Genomic DNA, 15,081 nt, shown 5'->3' with positions numbered 1-15,081 from the left:
CTACTACTACTACTACTACTACTACTACTACTACTACTACTACTACTACTACTACTACTACTACTACTACTACTACTACTAGAAATTTACGGAATATCAATACGCTACATATACCATATACTAAACTCAGAAGTGTTCTTTCCATACAGGTAGCGTAGGGGTAATACATCCAAGTTAAAAAGTTGTTATATTTAGCCTGTTGAAAAGGAAAACAACAATCTAAGAAATACTACACGCCCCTATGACCATAACTCCTCGATAGATTGAGCACAGGAGTTAGAATACATGGTTAGAATATCGATGATGGGCGCCACCAACGGACACATGAGGTATGTTGCGTAAGATAAGTTCATAGGTCGCCAGTTCCGTAGTTCCGTAATGGCGTGACACGAGTCAGAAAACCACCACCATGTCGCGTCTGCTGCTTTCGATACACTTTGTGTTGGTTTCAAGATGACAAGGCTTACAGTAGCCTTACGTGACTGTACAATAGTTTATCAGAACTATTCTTCAGTGCTACATTTGCATCATTAAGATTTTCGGATTAGAATAAGCTCAATAATTCCTGACTTTCTCCGTCGTCTCACATTACGAATTTACGTTGTAACTTGTGTATGTGTGGTGGTGCCGGTCACCGCAAAATTTCTATTAGACGCTGATCTGGTCAACTTGGACACCAGAAACAGGACAAAGGCATGGCAATGACGCTGGAAAATGGAATAAACCCATGGCAACAAATTTTATCATCGGGAACAGGAGGACTTCTAACATCTTTGTTTAGTAAGTGCAAGTAAATTTGTGTAAAGTTTCAGGCACGTGTAAAATGCACTCGATGCCACGAGACCTAGTTTCAATGCAACGGGGTCCCGGTCGATCAGGATATCTTGCATCACATGTAGACGGTCATCAGCACTCGAATCAATTTGCATCATTAAACAAAATTGTAAAGAAAATAAGTCTCATTTTCTTAACAATTTTTTTTAATCACGCAAATTGATTCGAGTGCCTATGTAGACGGCGATCAGTGAATCGATGCGACCGAGACCAGGGCGGGCCCGAGAACAATTCAATTTCAAGTCTAACTTTTATAATTTGTCCGTGGATGATGCCCACGTTGAACATTGGCGTATAAATTGGGCTATTAAATATTTGAAGGGTATTTCTGAAGCAATATTATAGTGTTCTACTCCACGGTTCTACTGCTTCTTCTGCATCTTCTGAAAATCTCCTTATCCTTGAAAAGTCACATTGTAGGGTCAGGTTGGTTGCTCTGGAGTTCAACGACCTCTTGTCGATATTGTCATGTCACATGTTATTGGCGAACGTTTGAACGTGCATATTTTCATACTAGATCATGACTGAATTTCTTGAGAATGATGAAATCAGAAGTGTATTACTTGTTTTAATATATTGATCTAAAAAATTTAAAGTTGAGATGAAACTTGAAAGAACGACAATAACATGACTATAATAATAATGTACAACAACACACACACACACACACACACACACGTTACACGTACATTGAAATAACAGTCCACAGTTGGAAACTCAATATATTTTGTAATTAAAAATAAGAGATACTGTTTTTAATAAATCATGAGGCAAGTCTAAGAGTCAAAGTGACTATTAAAAGCCATCATGTTTGTCAGTCTAAAGACTGGGTAAGATTTATTGATGGAAAAGATACATGATTTACATGGTGCAATTGTATGTTTTCTGTGTAGTGACACCATTGGATGTTGTGAAGATCCGACTACAAGCACAACAGAAACCCATGGTTAATGGTGAGTATTAGACAGAATATCACTTGCTGTAGTCTGTAAAATATATGTCCTGTTGTGGTGCCCTAGCAGCCATTAATTAAGTGGTGGCCTGGAATCCATGCGGATATGGGCTTTGAATTCATAATTTCTATAACAAAGTTCAAAATCCCCAATCACCTGGATTCTAGGCTAATGACATTCATGGAAGTATCACCCACAGTACCTCCATGTGGCATTCAAGTATAAACATGTTCCTATCCTTGTTGTAGTGATCTATATTTACCAATACAATAGTGTTATCTTCATAGCACAATTATCAGTGTATAAAAACAATTACATTTGAGACTCTAAATGTGAAGCTAGCCATCCTTGTGCTTGTGATTACCACTTTGACATCCTAATCTTGAATAATTACTGTAAGAAGAATGGATAGTAACAGCTTTTCAGGACAAGTAATGAACATGCCCCAGTCTGATCATGTTTTGTCCAAAATTGTATATACCAAGTATAAATATATCAACTCTTTGTAACAACACATGCATGCCCAAGATATTCACACATCCTATTACCAAAATCACCATTGTTGTCATGGATTTTCATAGAAGAATCACTGCCTTGTTCACTGTTCGCGTTCAAGTTTGACAACAAACCCCATGAAGTTGGGGGGTGGGGGGGGGGGGTGTTTTTATATCTGTCTCGCCTTTAATAGCATTCTTAATATTTTTCATTTTCACTTCTTTTTGTGTACATTTCTTCACTTCCTGTCATTGTGTGATGACAGTAGGTGAGACTATTGTCTGTAATCCAGCTTATTGTTTTGACCACTTTAAAACAATGGTGTATCTTTTGTTCTTTGAATTAAAAAACAAATACACCCTAATGCCATTGTTTTCATTGTCCACACCCTCCATGGTTTAGTTATTTATATATGTGTAAATGTAATTACAGTGTAAAAAGTGTTCCTACCTGGCTCATCAGAATTTGAAGTGTATTGTTAGTTGAAAGGTGTTATTTCCTGACTGGAGTCTTTGTAATTTAACCCAAATTCTGTTTAGTTGCAATAAAATCTCACAAAGAGATTTAGAAATCATCATAGCCATGGAGTTGACAATTGAGAATTTAGAAGTTTAAGATTTAGGAAATCATGGCTTTTGTGCTAAAAAGTAAGAAAATATAATATTTATGGACACCTTTGTGTCTTGTCATTCATGATCGTGGGGGTGATGGTAGTCTGGATGCCAAGTGGTTTCTAACTTAATTAACCATGCATATCAGGACTTCTAGAGTAACGACTTTGACTATACTGTGAGTGGAGGTGTAAATGGTAATGATACTGTATAGGAACTAGACTATGGTGATGGTGGTGGTGGTGGTGGTGTAAATGGTAACAATACTGTATAGGAGCTAGACTATCGTGGTGTAAATGGTAAAGATACTTTATAGGAACTAGACTATGGTGGTAGTGGTGGTGGTCAGAAAAAACTCAGGATTTGACAGACATGACCTTTTCAAGGTTGTCTGATTTTCAGAAGAACTAGACTCTCTCACAGTCCTCGGAGAGTCTACAGAAGAACATGCATTTCCATCTCACATGTTGTGATATCAGAAATACACACCCTCAACTATCAGTTAATCTCTGATACCTTGTACTGATAAATGACCAATGTAAATAAACATGGTTTGAATTCAAAACAATTCTTTAGATTTCCTTACAAAGCTTACATGCAGATCTGTTATTTGAATATAGATAATTTATATGGCCAGCCTGCTAAAGATATTTATGTGCATAATTCGTTTAGCTTTGATTTTAGTAAAGCGAAGCTCCGAGGACTATGAGAGAGTCTAAGTCCCCTGTATATGTATATGTCATTATGATTTATAACTCCACTCAGAACACGCTGGCATCTACCTAGTACTCCACTCAGACCATGCAGGACGATGCTGATATCCAGAGTATTTGAAAGAAACTGTGGCTAATGAATCTGTTAAATGTTGGTTTTCAAATTTTATTATGGATAGTATTTTTTGGTGTATTGATGTGTATCATAGCCAGTTACATGTAGTACACTATACCATAGATTGCGCTGGGAACTAGCCTAGTCCCCATACCATATCTGGTATCATTATGATTTACACCTCCACTCACACCACATTGGCATCCAGACTAGGTGGGAACAAACCCAAGTAAAACCCATGAATTATTGAATTGTGTCACTGCATGAATAGTCTAATACTGTATTGTAGACATTCTAGAAAATAGTTGTTATTAGTCTAGGAAAGTTGGGTAACCATGGTGTTGCAACATACTTATTCTTGTTCTCAAGAAGAGTTTCATTCACACAAAAAAACCCACAGTTACAAAATTATCAAAAACCTAGCCATTACATCATGTTTCTTGACCCAGAGGCTATCCAGCTTGACAGTGTCATGTACTCTGAAAGGCCTGTATATGTTGTGTGTCACAAGGCTATGTCTCTGAGTTACTTGGCTCTAAAAATAGATATTCTATACAAGTAATACAAACAGTTAAAAATGCTGGTTTGTATTCTCCTTTTGTGTCACTGTGCCATCTACATTGACTTAGTAAAGGACCATATACCTAACAAAGAGACTGTCTGTTCAGTCATATATTTTCACATTATTTTGACATTATCCTGCCACCACTTTCTGAGTTTCAATTTTAAAATTAAGATCCATCAAGTCCTCCATTGACGTATTAACTCTAGATACTATGTTTTGTGAATTGAAAAACTGAAAAAAAAACCTGGAGACTTGTACCCTATTCTCCCACAGGTATGGGTATTTCATAAGCCTATTTGACCTTTGAACCTGTTGACATAAAGGACAACACAAAGTTGTCAGTGCTCAGACATACTGATATGTGATTGATTTGTGTCATAATTTCACTGACACCTTGCTTCAATATTTTTGCCAAGATTTTGAAACCCTGATAACTGGAAATAGACAATCTGACAAAGAATGATAGACATTATGTTCTTTGTGCATTTTAACATAGTTACATGTATGTACAGATGGGGACATGGTACAGTAGAGTTGACATAGACTGACCTTGTACCTATCATTAACATTTTCTTAGCTATGCACAACATCAAATGTGGGTCATATGCTAAATTAAAACATTTTTCCATAAAAATGTTTATAATAGTAAATATCTACCATGGTGTGTTAGATGCTAACCTAAGGTTTCAAACATAAGTAATGCATCACAAAAGTTCCATCTAGAATCTCCTTCCAGAATAAGGGTGAGGGTATTATGCTTTCAGGTCACCTTCTTACTATGCCAAGCATACCCCAGCATGCCTTCCAGCAGTTCAACCTGATAGCTTGGCTGCAATATTATCAGTAACATAGCTTGGGCTATTATCAGCTGCATGCAGGCTTTACCTTCTATTGATATTTTGATATTTTACTTTTATATATTCCAGTACGCATGGTGGTGTCAAGGCAAATTAATAGTAAGCATTTCCAAACTTCTTTATTCTAACAAATCTCCACAAATTGATTCTTGATATGAATGCTATTAATGTGTGTCATACAGACCATAGATGTATAGACTGACTTACTCTACTATATGTCAGTCACTGACAACCTACTGTACCATCCTATCAAAATAGATACACAGTGTACTAGTATTTGAGTTCCAGACACACAAATATAGTAAATCAGCTGTTGATAATTTTGATGTCGTTCTGCTGAAAATTTAGAAACAATCAAACAATATGCTAGACAGTAACGACAAGGTCACGTAGGGGTCACAGAGACATAAGTAGAAGGTCAAGAGTCAAATATTTTGAAAGAAATCCCTTCTATTCTGCACGGGTTACTGCAGTGTATATCAAAAAGTTTTAAAATGCTTGTTCTATAGTTCTGTACTTTATAAGTTTATACTTTATAAAATTATGTTGTGATACTGTCCTTTCCTCTGAACTCTATTTTTACTGTGAAATATCATCAGACATCAGATGTGATGTCAGGTGAAATTTGCTGTCTTTCAAATTATGCCTTGCAGTCTAGTAGCAGCCAATGCTACATTCAAAAAGAGACTTGAAGGATAGAGGTCTACATTTATGATATGGACATGCTACATTTCAGAGACATGCATTTACGATATGGACATGCTACATTATAGAGACCTACATGTACATTTATGATATGGACATGCTACATTTCAGACCTACATTTATGATATGGACATGATACATTTCAGAGACCTACATTTATGATATGGACATGATACATTTCAGAGACCTACATTTATGATATGGACATGCTACATTTCAGAGACCTACATTTATGATATGGACATGCTACATTATAGAGACATACATGTACATTTATGATATGGACATGCTACATTTCAGAGACCTACATTTATGATATGGACATACTACATTTCAGAGACCTACATTTATGATATGGACATGGTACATTTCAGAGACATGCATTTACGATATGGACATGCTACATTTCAGAGACCTACATGTACATTTATGATATGGACATGCTACATTTCAGAGACCTATATTTATGATATGGACATGCTACATTTCAGAGACCTACATTTATGATATGGACATGATACATTTCAGAGACCTATATTTATGATATGGACATGCTACATTATAGAGACCTACATGTACATTTATGATATGGACATGCTACACTTCAGAGACCTATATTTATGATATGGACATGCTACATTATAGAGACATACATTTGTGATATGGACATGCTACATTTCAGAGACCTACATGTACATTTATGATATGAACATGCTACATTTCAGAGACCTACATTTACGATATGGACATGCTACATTATAGAGACATACATTTGTGATATGGACATGCTACATTTCAGAGACCTATATTTATGATATGGACATGCTACATTTCAGAGACCTACACGTACATTTATGATATGGACATGCTACATTATAGAGACCTACATTTACGATATGGACATGCTACATTTCAGAGACCTACATTTATGATATGGACATGCTACATTTCAGAGACCTACATTTACGATATGGACATGCTACATTTCAGAGACCTACATTTACGATATGGACATGCTACATTTCAGAGACCTACATTTATATGGCCATGCTACATTTCAGAGACCTACATTTATGATATGGACATCCTACATTTCAGAGACCTACATTTATGATATGGACATGCTACATTTCAGAGACCTACATTTATGATATGGACATGATACATTTCAGAGACCTATATTTATGATATGGACATGCTACATTATAGAGACCTACATGTACATTTATGATATGGACATGCTACACTTCAGAGACCTATATTTATGATATGGACATGCTACATTATAGAGACATACATTTGTGATATGGACATGCTACATTTCAGAGACCTACATGTACATTTATGATATGAACATGCTACATTTCAGAGACCTACATTTACGATATGGACATGCTACATTATAGAGACATACATTTGTGATATGGACATGCTACATTTCAGAGACCTATATTTATGATATGGACATGCTACATTTCAGAGACCTACACGTACATTTATGATATGGACATGCTACATTATAGAGACCTACATTTACGATATGGACATGCTACATTTCAGAGACCTACATTTATGATATGGACATGCTACATTTCAGAGACCTACATTTACGATATGGACATGCTACATTTCAGAGACCTACATTTACGATATGGACATGCTACATTTCAGAGACCTACATTTATATGGCCATGCTACATTTCAGAGACCTACATTTATGTTTAATATGGACATGCTGCATTTCAGAGACCTACATTTATGATATGGACATGCTACATTTCAGAGACCTACATTTATGATATGGACATGCTACATTTCAGAGACCTACATTTATGATATGGACATGCTACATTTCAGAGACCTACATTTATGATATGGACATGCTACATTATAGAGACCTACATTTATGATATGGACATGCTACATTATAGAGACCTACATTTATGATATGGACGTGCTACATTTCAGAGATCTACATTTATGATATGGACATCCTACATTTCAGAGACCTACATTTATGATATGGACATGCTACATTATAGAGACCTACATTTATGATATGGACATGCTACATTATAGAGACCTACATTTATGATATGGACATGCTACATTATAGAGACCTACATTTATGATATGGACATGCTACATTTCAGAGACCTACATTTATGATATGGACATGCTACATTTCAGAGACCTACATTTATGATATGGACATCCTACATTTCAGAGACCTACATTTATGATATGGACATCCTACATTTCAGAGACCTACATTTATGATATGGACATGCTACAGAGACATACAAACAGTAGTGTTTTAGTCAAGTACAAGAAGGAAAAACAAATTAGATTTTCTTCATTTGAGAAAATGTATGGAGGAATTATCAGATTTTGACTCTGCATAAGTCATTTTGAGTTCACTAACTTAATTGTGTGACACCAAATCTAGACCAACAAGATCTGAGGGTGTAGTTACCAATACTTATACATCAATTAATGTAGTGATGTTTGTTGTTGTTATCACAGGTGAATGTTTCATACCACACACTGATGTGCTGGCATTTGTTGTTATCACAGGTGAAACACACTGACGTGCTGGCATTTGTTGTTATCACAGGTGAAACACACTGACATAATGGTGTTTGTTGTTGTTATCACAGGTGAATGTTTCATATCACACACTGACGTACTGGTGTTTGTTGTTGTTATCACAGGTGAATGTTTCATATCACACACTGACGTACTGGTGTTTGTTGTTGTTTTTGTTTATGACAGGTGAATGTTTTCTATTCTGCAATGGCTTAATGGATCATCTGTGTACATGTGTGAATGGTAATAATGGTGTCACTACTAGACCATGGTATAAAATGCCAAGTCATTTTAATGGAACTGCAGTAAGTATACACACTTTCTAACGCTTATAGAATTACTAGAACAAAAATAAAACTAAGAAAATGTAATATTAGTTATTACTCACTCACACTCACTCACTTACTCACTCACTCACTCACTCACTCACTCACTCACTCACTCACTCACTCACTCACTCACTCACCCACTCACTCTTTCACTCACTCACTCACTCACTCACTCACTCACTCACTCACTCACTCACTCACTCACTCACTCACTCACTCACTCACTCACTCACTCACTCACTCACCCACCCACCCACCCACCCACCCACGTCAATGGTTCTCTCTTATGATTTCCATCACAATCTAGAATTTACCTTTGTTGAATTTGTCATTACAGGATGCTATTGTAAAGATAGCCAGGAATGAGGGTGTGGTGGCGCTATGGAGTGGACTACCTCCAACACTGTAAGTCTAGGATAATATCGGTTACAATATAGAATGATTCTTCCACAACCCATGAAATGTGACTTTTTTGTGTTTGTTTATGAGCTGTTGAAGTTTATGTTTGAGTATTTAAATACACATTAAGAAAAACGCCCAGAAAGTCTTTATATCCATTGAATATGATTATGGTAGATTTGATATTTTGTGATATGAAAAATAAAGTTTATTTTATGATATTGTGATCTCGGTGAAAGTTAATAACCTGCAAATAATTTCCATGAGTGGTCTGAAAATTTAGGAGTTCAAAGTTAGCATTGTGATTCATATTCTAAAAGTTGGCAATTCTTATTCGAATTAATGTTCATGCATGGACTCTGGGTTCATAATATTCAAATGAAAATTTCTACCCACAGAGTAGTACACCCCTGGCAATGCTGATGAGACATCAGCAAAAAGTTGGGGATTTGCTTTCAAGAAATTTTTTGACTCTTGAGTAGAATTTTTTATTTAATTAGATACTCTAGTTTTTACTGATGAAGATTTTAATATGTTATATTTTTGATCACCAGAATAATGGCAGTGCCAGCTACTATGATATATTTCACTATGTATGACCAACTTAAATTTTACTTTGGTCGTCTATTGAATGAATCCAGTCCATCTAAAGTATGGTATATACCTATTGCTGCAGGAACTATTGCAAGAGGTAGGAACTAATTTAATCTCAATGTATACCTTTAACCCTCAAATGTTATCAGTTTGTGTGAACCCCTTATGTTAGTGATGATTTGTCATTGTCAGTGAAAACCCATTTTCCACTGTACTTGTTTAAAACCCTGCTGTAAATGATGATTTACCATTCTCGGTGAGTCCCACTTTCCCACTTCACTAATTTGAACCCCTATGTGGATGATAAATTGCCATTTTCATTGAAACTTATTTCCTATTACTAGTATACTAGATTGAACCCCTTATGTTAGTAATGATTTACCACTCCCAGTGAGCCCCCCCCCCCCCCCCCCCCCGTACTAATTCAGTGTGTTATTCCAGAATGTCCCTTATGCCAGTACTTGATTGCCATTGTTATTTGAATGTATATTTAATATCTGACTTCTATATTATGCCAGATACATTAACCCATAAATAGAAGAAAATGTAATCCTTTGTTTGGTTCAAAACTTTATGCTGCACATTATTTGCCTGTGTATGTGTTGAATAGATCAGGACCATCCAAAGAATATGTTAGTGTTAGGAGTGAGGTGTACTTTGTCAATATAACTGTGATCAGATGACTCAAAATCTTGATTGTTGTTCTTTGTTATCAGTTGGTGCAGTTACTGTGATAAGTCCATTGGAACTTATACGTACAAAGATGCAGTCCAAACCTTTATCATATTCTGAGTTAAAAAGCTGTGTAAGGAACTCTGTAGTACAAGATGGTATATTATCACTATGGAGGGGATGGAGTCCTACTGTTCTAAGAGATGTCCCATTCTCAGGTGAGTCGTGTTCTTACCTTCACCAGTGAGGTTGGATGGAAGTCATGTTTTCATCACAGTTTGTTTGCCAGTCTGTTAGTTGATAGATGTTAGTTTGTTAGCGTGAATTAAAAAAAACATGAATGTATTTAGATGTCATTTTTTTGAAAGATTGAGATATGAGAGATATGGACCAATTGATTCGTGTCCAATGAGCAAAACCTGAGGGGGACTACTATATTGGGTCTCCTGTGTCCATGCATCTATCTGTGCATGTGTCCACCTGTATCTGTGAAATGCATGAGTTAATGATTTAAACCAAACCTTTCACAAATGTCAGATACTATAGTGGGCATATATACATACATTGGTGACCATATTTAATTAAAAAAATTCTGTATATGAATGAATGAGTTTAAAAATTGGTAACTATGTTATCGATGAAAGACTTGTTACATTTTAATCTGATTCTAGATGGGGATTTTAATGAAACTTAGTGAAGCCTTTGTATACTTTGTATTATAAGCCCAAGGGGCTGGATGTGGCAAGTTTTAATAACAATTGTACAAGATCATATGAACAAATGTATACTTTAAGTTCACATAGGACACGTTAATAAATAAAATACAACAACAACAACAACTAGCATTAGTTACCAAGTTACAACCCTGTGGCACCCTTTCTTTACTTTTTGTCGTGTTGTCATGTACTAGCAACTGGCTTATGAGGAGAACTGCTCAGTATTGGTACTGTACTGATAATAAGATTGTCACCATGTAACTCAGTTTAGAATTTCTCCTCCACAGCTTTGTATTGGTGTAACTATGAAATTTTAAAGAACTACCAATGTGCTAGAAAACATTTGACAGAACCTACCTTTGGTGTTAGTTTTACTTCTGGAGCATTGTCAGGAACTGTAAGTAACTTTAGATAACATATATCACACTGTAGACTAGTGTAGTAAAGAATTCTAAGCACTTAAGGATTATTTACCCATAAGCCACTGTGCCACTATATATGTTTACACACCAGTATACATACTGTAAACCTGGAAATGTTCGCGTAAGATTTATTTTCGCTAATTTCGCTACAAAACAAAACCGCGAAAATAAGTAGTGGCGAAAATATATATTTCTGCATAATGCAATGTACCAGTATGGTTATTAGTGAAAATTAATCTTTGTGAACTACATGAAGACTGTAAAATCGCAACATTTTCTAGTCGTGAAAATATGCAGGTTTACAGTATATACATGCATACATACATACATACATACATACATACATACATACATACATACATACATACATACATACATACATGCATGCATGCATACACACACACACACACACACACACACACATACATACATACATACATACACACACACACACACACACACATACATACTTACATGCATGCATGCATGCATACATACATACATACATACATACATACATACATACATACATGCATACATGCATGCATACATACATACATACATACATACATACATACATACATACATACATACATACATACATACATACATACATACATACATACATACATACTTACATACTTACATATACAGTTGAGGTGGAATGACGAAAAGGATTTCATAATTATTATAGATTTGAACTTACTGAAGTTCTTGAGCTGTATAGAAATGATTTGATTTGACTTTGAGTTTTATTTGGAATGAGTTCAACTAACAGGTTATATTTAATTTTCAGATTGCAGCAGTACTAACACTACCATTTGATGTGGTGAAGACACACAGACAGATTGAAATGGGAGAAGGTAGCTCTACTTTACTTTCTAGTAAGTTTAAGCATAGATATTGTCTATGGTTTCAGCTCATATCTTTTCTGAACTGTGTGTTCGATGTGTAAGCTCTTTAGGTCTGTGTTTTTGGCAAATTAACTTACTTCAGACTACCTACATTGTTTACATAATGTAAATGTTTCACAGCAACGTCTGACACGGGTACACAGTTCAAAAATTGTGATACTAGCATAATTCAGTAGGAACCAATTGAAGTCTTTGTGCGAGTACCTGTTGTCACCTGATAGTATCCAAGATATGAACATAAACATTTCAGTTATCCTTACTTTTGTTCTTTCGTCAGTGTAGAGTAAACATTTACAAGAGTCAATGTCATTCTACTTTTCAATGATAAAAATGTCATTAACTTAATAAAGGCGTGATAAGAAAAGAAGTACTCCCAAAGTGTTGTTTCCATGCCTGCATATGGTAATGACTGTATTTGTGAACTTTGATCTTTTCAGGTAATAAGAAACTCTCTTCAACTTTTGGTATAATGAAGAAAATCCATGCAGATTCTGGAATAAGGGGACTGTTTGCAGGTAAGTGATTGGCTGTGAAAAACAGTCATCTGGTAAAGCTTTAATATTTAAGATGCATGTCATATCATGTTTGTTATTAGCTTTAGCATGGCACAACATGCTGTATCTTACAGACTAGCAAAGCTATTGGAAAGTTGGTCCTGGACAAAAAGAATCAATCTATTTCATCCATATGGCTCAGCTGATAAAAGAATAGTAATTCTAGATTGTAACATGAAAATATAAGTAATGATGTCAGTAAGACGATGTTGTTTTATCTCTATGTCTCAAAATTGACAGAGATCTGTGATCCATAACATAATTATACATGTATGAAATATGACAATTTATTTTATTATTGACAGGTATAACACCAAGGATTATTAAAGTTGCACCAGCTTGTGCAATTATGATCAGTAGTTATGAGTTTGGAAAAAGTTTCTTTAGGAAGTACAACAGTAAAAAACTCTTGCATGAACACTGAAATAGAAGACACAGACACATCACGGACACTTTGCCAAATGTGGTGTATGTGAAGAGAGATGTGATGGAGACGTTACATTTGATGATGACCAAGAATATTCATAGAAACTGATTTGCTCCTTATAACAGAAAGGACTGGATTTTTTTATGCAAAGTTGCATCTATGAATATTGTGATACGAATAATTATGAATAAATGAAGAAAATCTGATGGTTTTACGAGACCACACTTTATAATATGGACTTAGTCTCTGGATGAAGAATCATACTTCTACCCATCTACCAATGGAACATGTTACTATAATGTATTGAAACGTAGATTCTCTATGCACTGGTATATACTCTACTATACTCTACAATAAAGTGATGTGATTGGTATAGTGGTTTGTATCAGTGTTGTTGGGAGGCAGATTTCAGCCGGCATTTGTAGATACATCATGATTAGTAACCAAATTTTAGAACTATTTCTTTATGAATTTTTTATTTCGTACCAGGAATGTCATCAGGGTGAAACTATACATGTTATAATGAATCAAAACTGCCTATTACAAATCAATGAAGTAAAGTGTTTTAATTTTTTTTGTGATGTCTGTAACAGAAGTTGTGACCACAGTTTAGAGCTTGAACAGCCAACAGAGACTTGTAGCCCTACGTGATGAACAGCGCCCTCTTTTGGTTTGACATGGTAGGCATATTTAAAAAGTGACACCAGAGGGCGCTGTTTCATAAATAGAATGGGGGGGGGGGGGAGCAGTGTTCACCTGCGAGAAAAGTTGTGGGAGTAAATACAAATGATAAATCAACTGAAGTTTCTAAATAAACAATTTTATTTTTATTTCTGAAAAAGTTTTTTAAACCTGTGAAGAAGATAGTGCATCTTTGCTGGGTGTAGTCCAGTGCGACTAACTCTGTAAATAGTTTGTACATAGCAAAATTGTGAGATATCACCAAGAAAGCATATAATGCTATTGTTTGATATATGACTTTATAATTAAGCAAGGGATGAATTAAAACCTCTTGTTGAAAAACAGGAGGCAATAAAGATTTATGATTTAAAAATTCTTTATTCTATGTGTCTTGTTTCTTGGCTGTCAATGTCTTGTTCCTGTACATTCACAATCCCCCTGACTTTCCCAGACAGCCATGTAAAGTATCAGTTGGTGTAACAATAATAGTTGTGAATATCCTGAGAGTGACTGTCTTTATTCAAATTAGGTGATCTTGATGAAATGGTTATCCACGTTTTCTACCACCTTGTGAACTTGTCACTTATAAGGCCTAGAAAAAAATTGTTTGGTTTCGGTTACCTGACCCCACCTAGATTTTCACAGCCAACCCTAAACTTTTTTTTTATGTATTCAAGAAAAAAAAAATCTCGAAAATTGTGAAATGTCGCCAAAAATAGTGGATGTGGAAACTGACATCAACTAAAAAAGACAATATATAACTTCTTCCAATCTGTAATGGCTATACATCTGAAAGGAAGAAATAAATAACACAGAGACCATATGGAAAACAATGGAAAACCTGAGCTAGACACACAGACACATGAAATTTTTTTTATAAAAAGTCTACCTACCCCACCTATTCTAAAATTGAATGTACCCAGAACAATTTTTTTT

General features: G+C 35.3%; 1 protein-coding gene across 2 annotated transcripts; it reads left to right on the top strand.

Moving 5' to 3' along the window:
• The first annotated feature begins 385 nt into the window (after nt 1-385).
• LOC144447402 (mitochondrial glutathione transporter SLC25A40-like) lies at nt 386-14,456 on the top strand. Of its 2 annotated transcripts, none has more exons than XM_078137416.1 (10): nt 386-780; nt 1,728-1,787; nt 8,624-8,742; nt 9,104-9,171; nt 9,720-9,856; nt 10,476-10,649; nt 11,435-11,544; nt 12,366-12,432; nt 12,921-12,998; nt 13,343-14,456. In XM_078137416.1, exons 1-10 carry the CDS (start codon nt 696-698, stop codon nt 13,459-13,461), a joined length of 1,017 nt encoding a protein of 338 aa, XP_077993542.1. In that variant the 5' UTR covers nt 386-695; the 3' UTR covers nt 13,462-14,456. The 2 variants fall into 2 exon arrangements, with proteins under 2 accessions (XP_077993542.1, XP_077993541.1); XM_078137415.1 differs by having other exon boundaries at nt 12,366-12,453.
• Nucleotides 14,457-15,081: the final 625 nt, after the last annotated feature.

This window comes from Glandiceps talaboti, chromosome 16 (genome assembly GCF_964340395.1).
Source record: "Glandiceps talaboti chromosome 16, keGlaTala1.1, whole genome shotgun sequence".
Lineage (NCBI taxonomy): Eukaryota > Metazoa > Hemichordata > Enteropneusta > Spengelidae > Glandiceps > Glandiceps talaboti.
The sequence above is the reverse complement of the archived record's forward strand: the minus strand, read 5'-3'. Positions and strand labels throughout refer to the sequence as shown.

What these genes read in the sequence shown, in the direction of transcription:
- LOC144447402 (XM_078137415.1), top strand. Translation starts at nt 696, where the DNA reads ATGGCAATGACGCTGGAAAATGGAATAAACCCATGGCAACAAATTTTA. An exon ending in TGCAGGAACTATTGCAAGAG is followed by an intron (nt 9,857 to 10,475) that starts GTAGGAACTAAT and finishes CTTTGTTATCAG; the next exon opens with TTGGTGCAGTTACTGTGATA. An exon ending in TAGCTCTACTTTACTTTCTA is followed by an intron (nt 12,454 to 12,920) that starts GTAAGTTTAAGC and finishes TGATCTTTTCAG; the next exon opens with GTAATAAGAAACTCTCTTCA.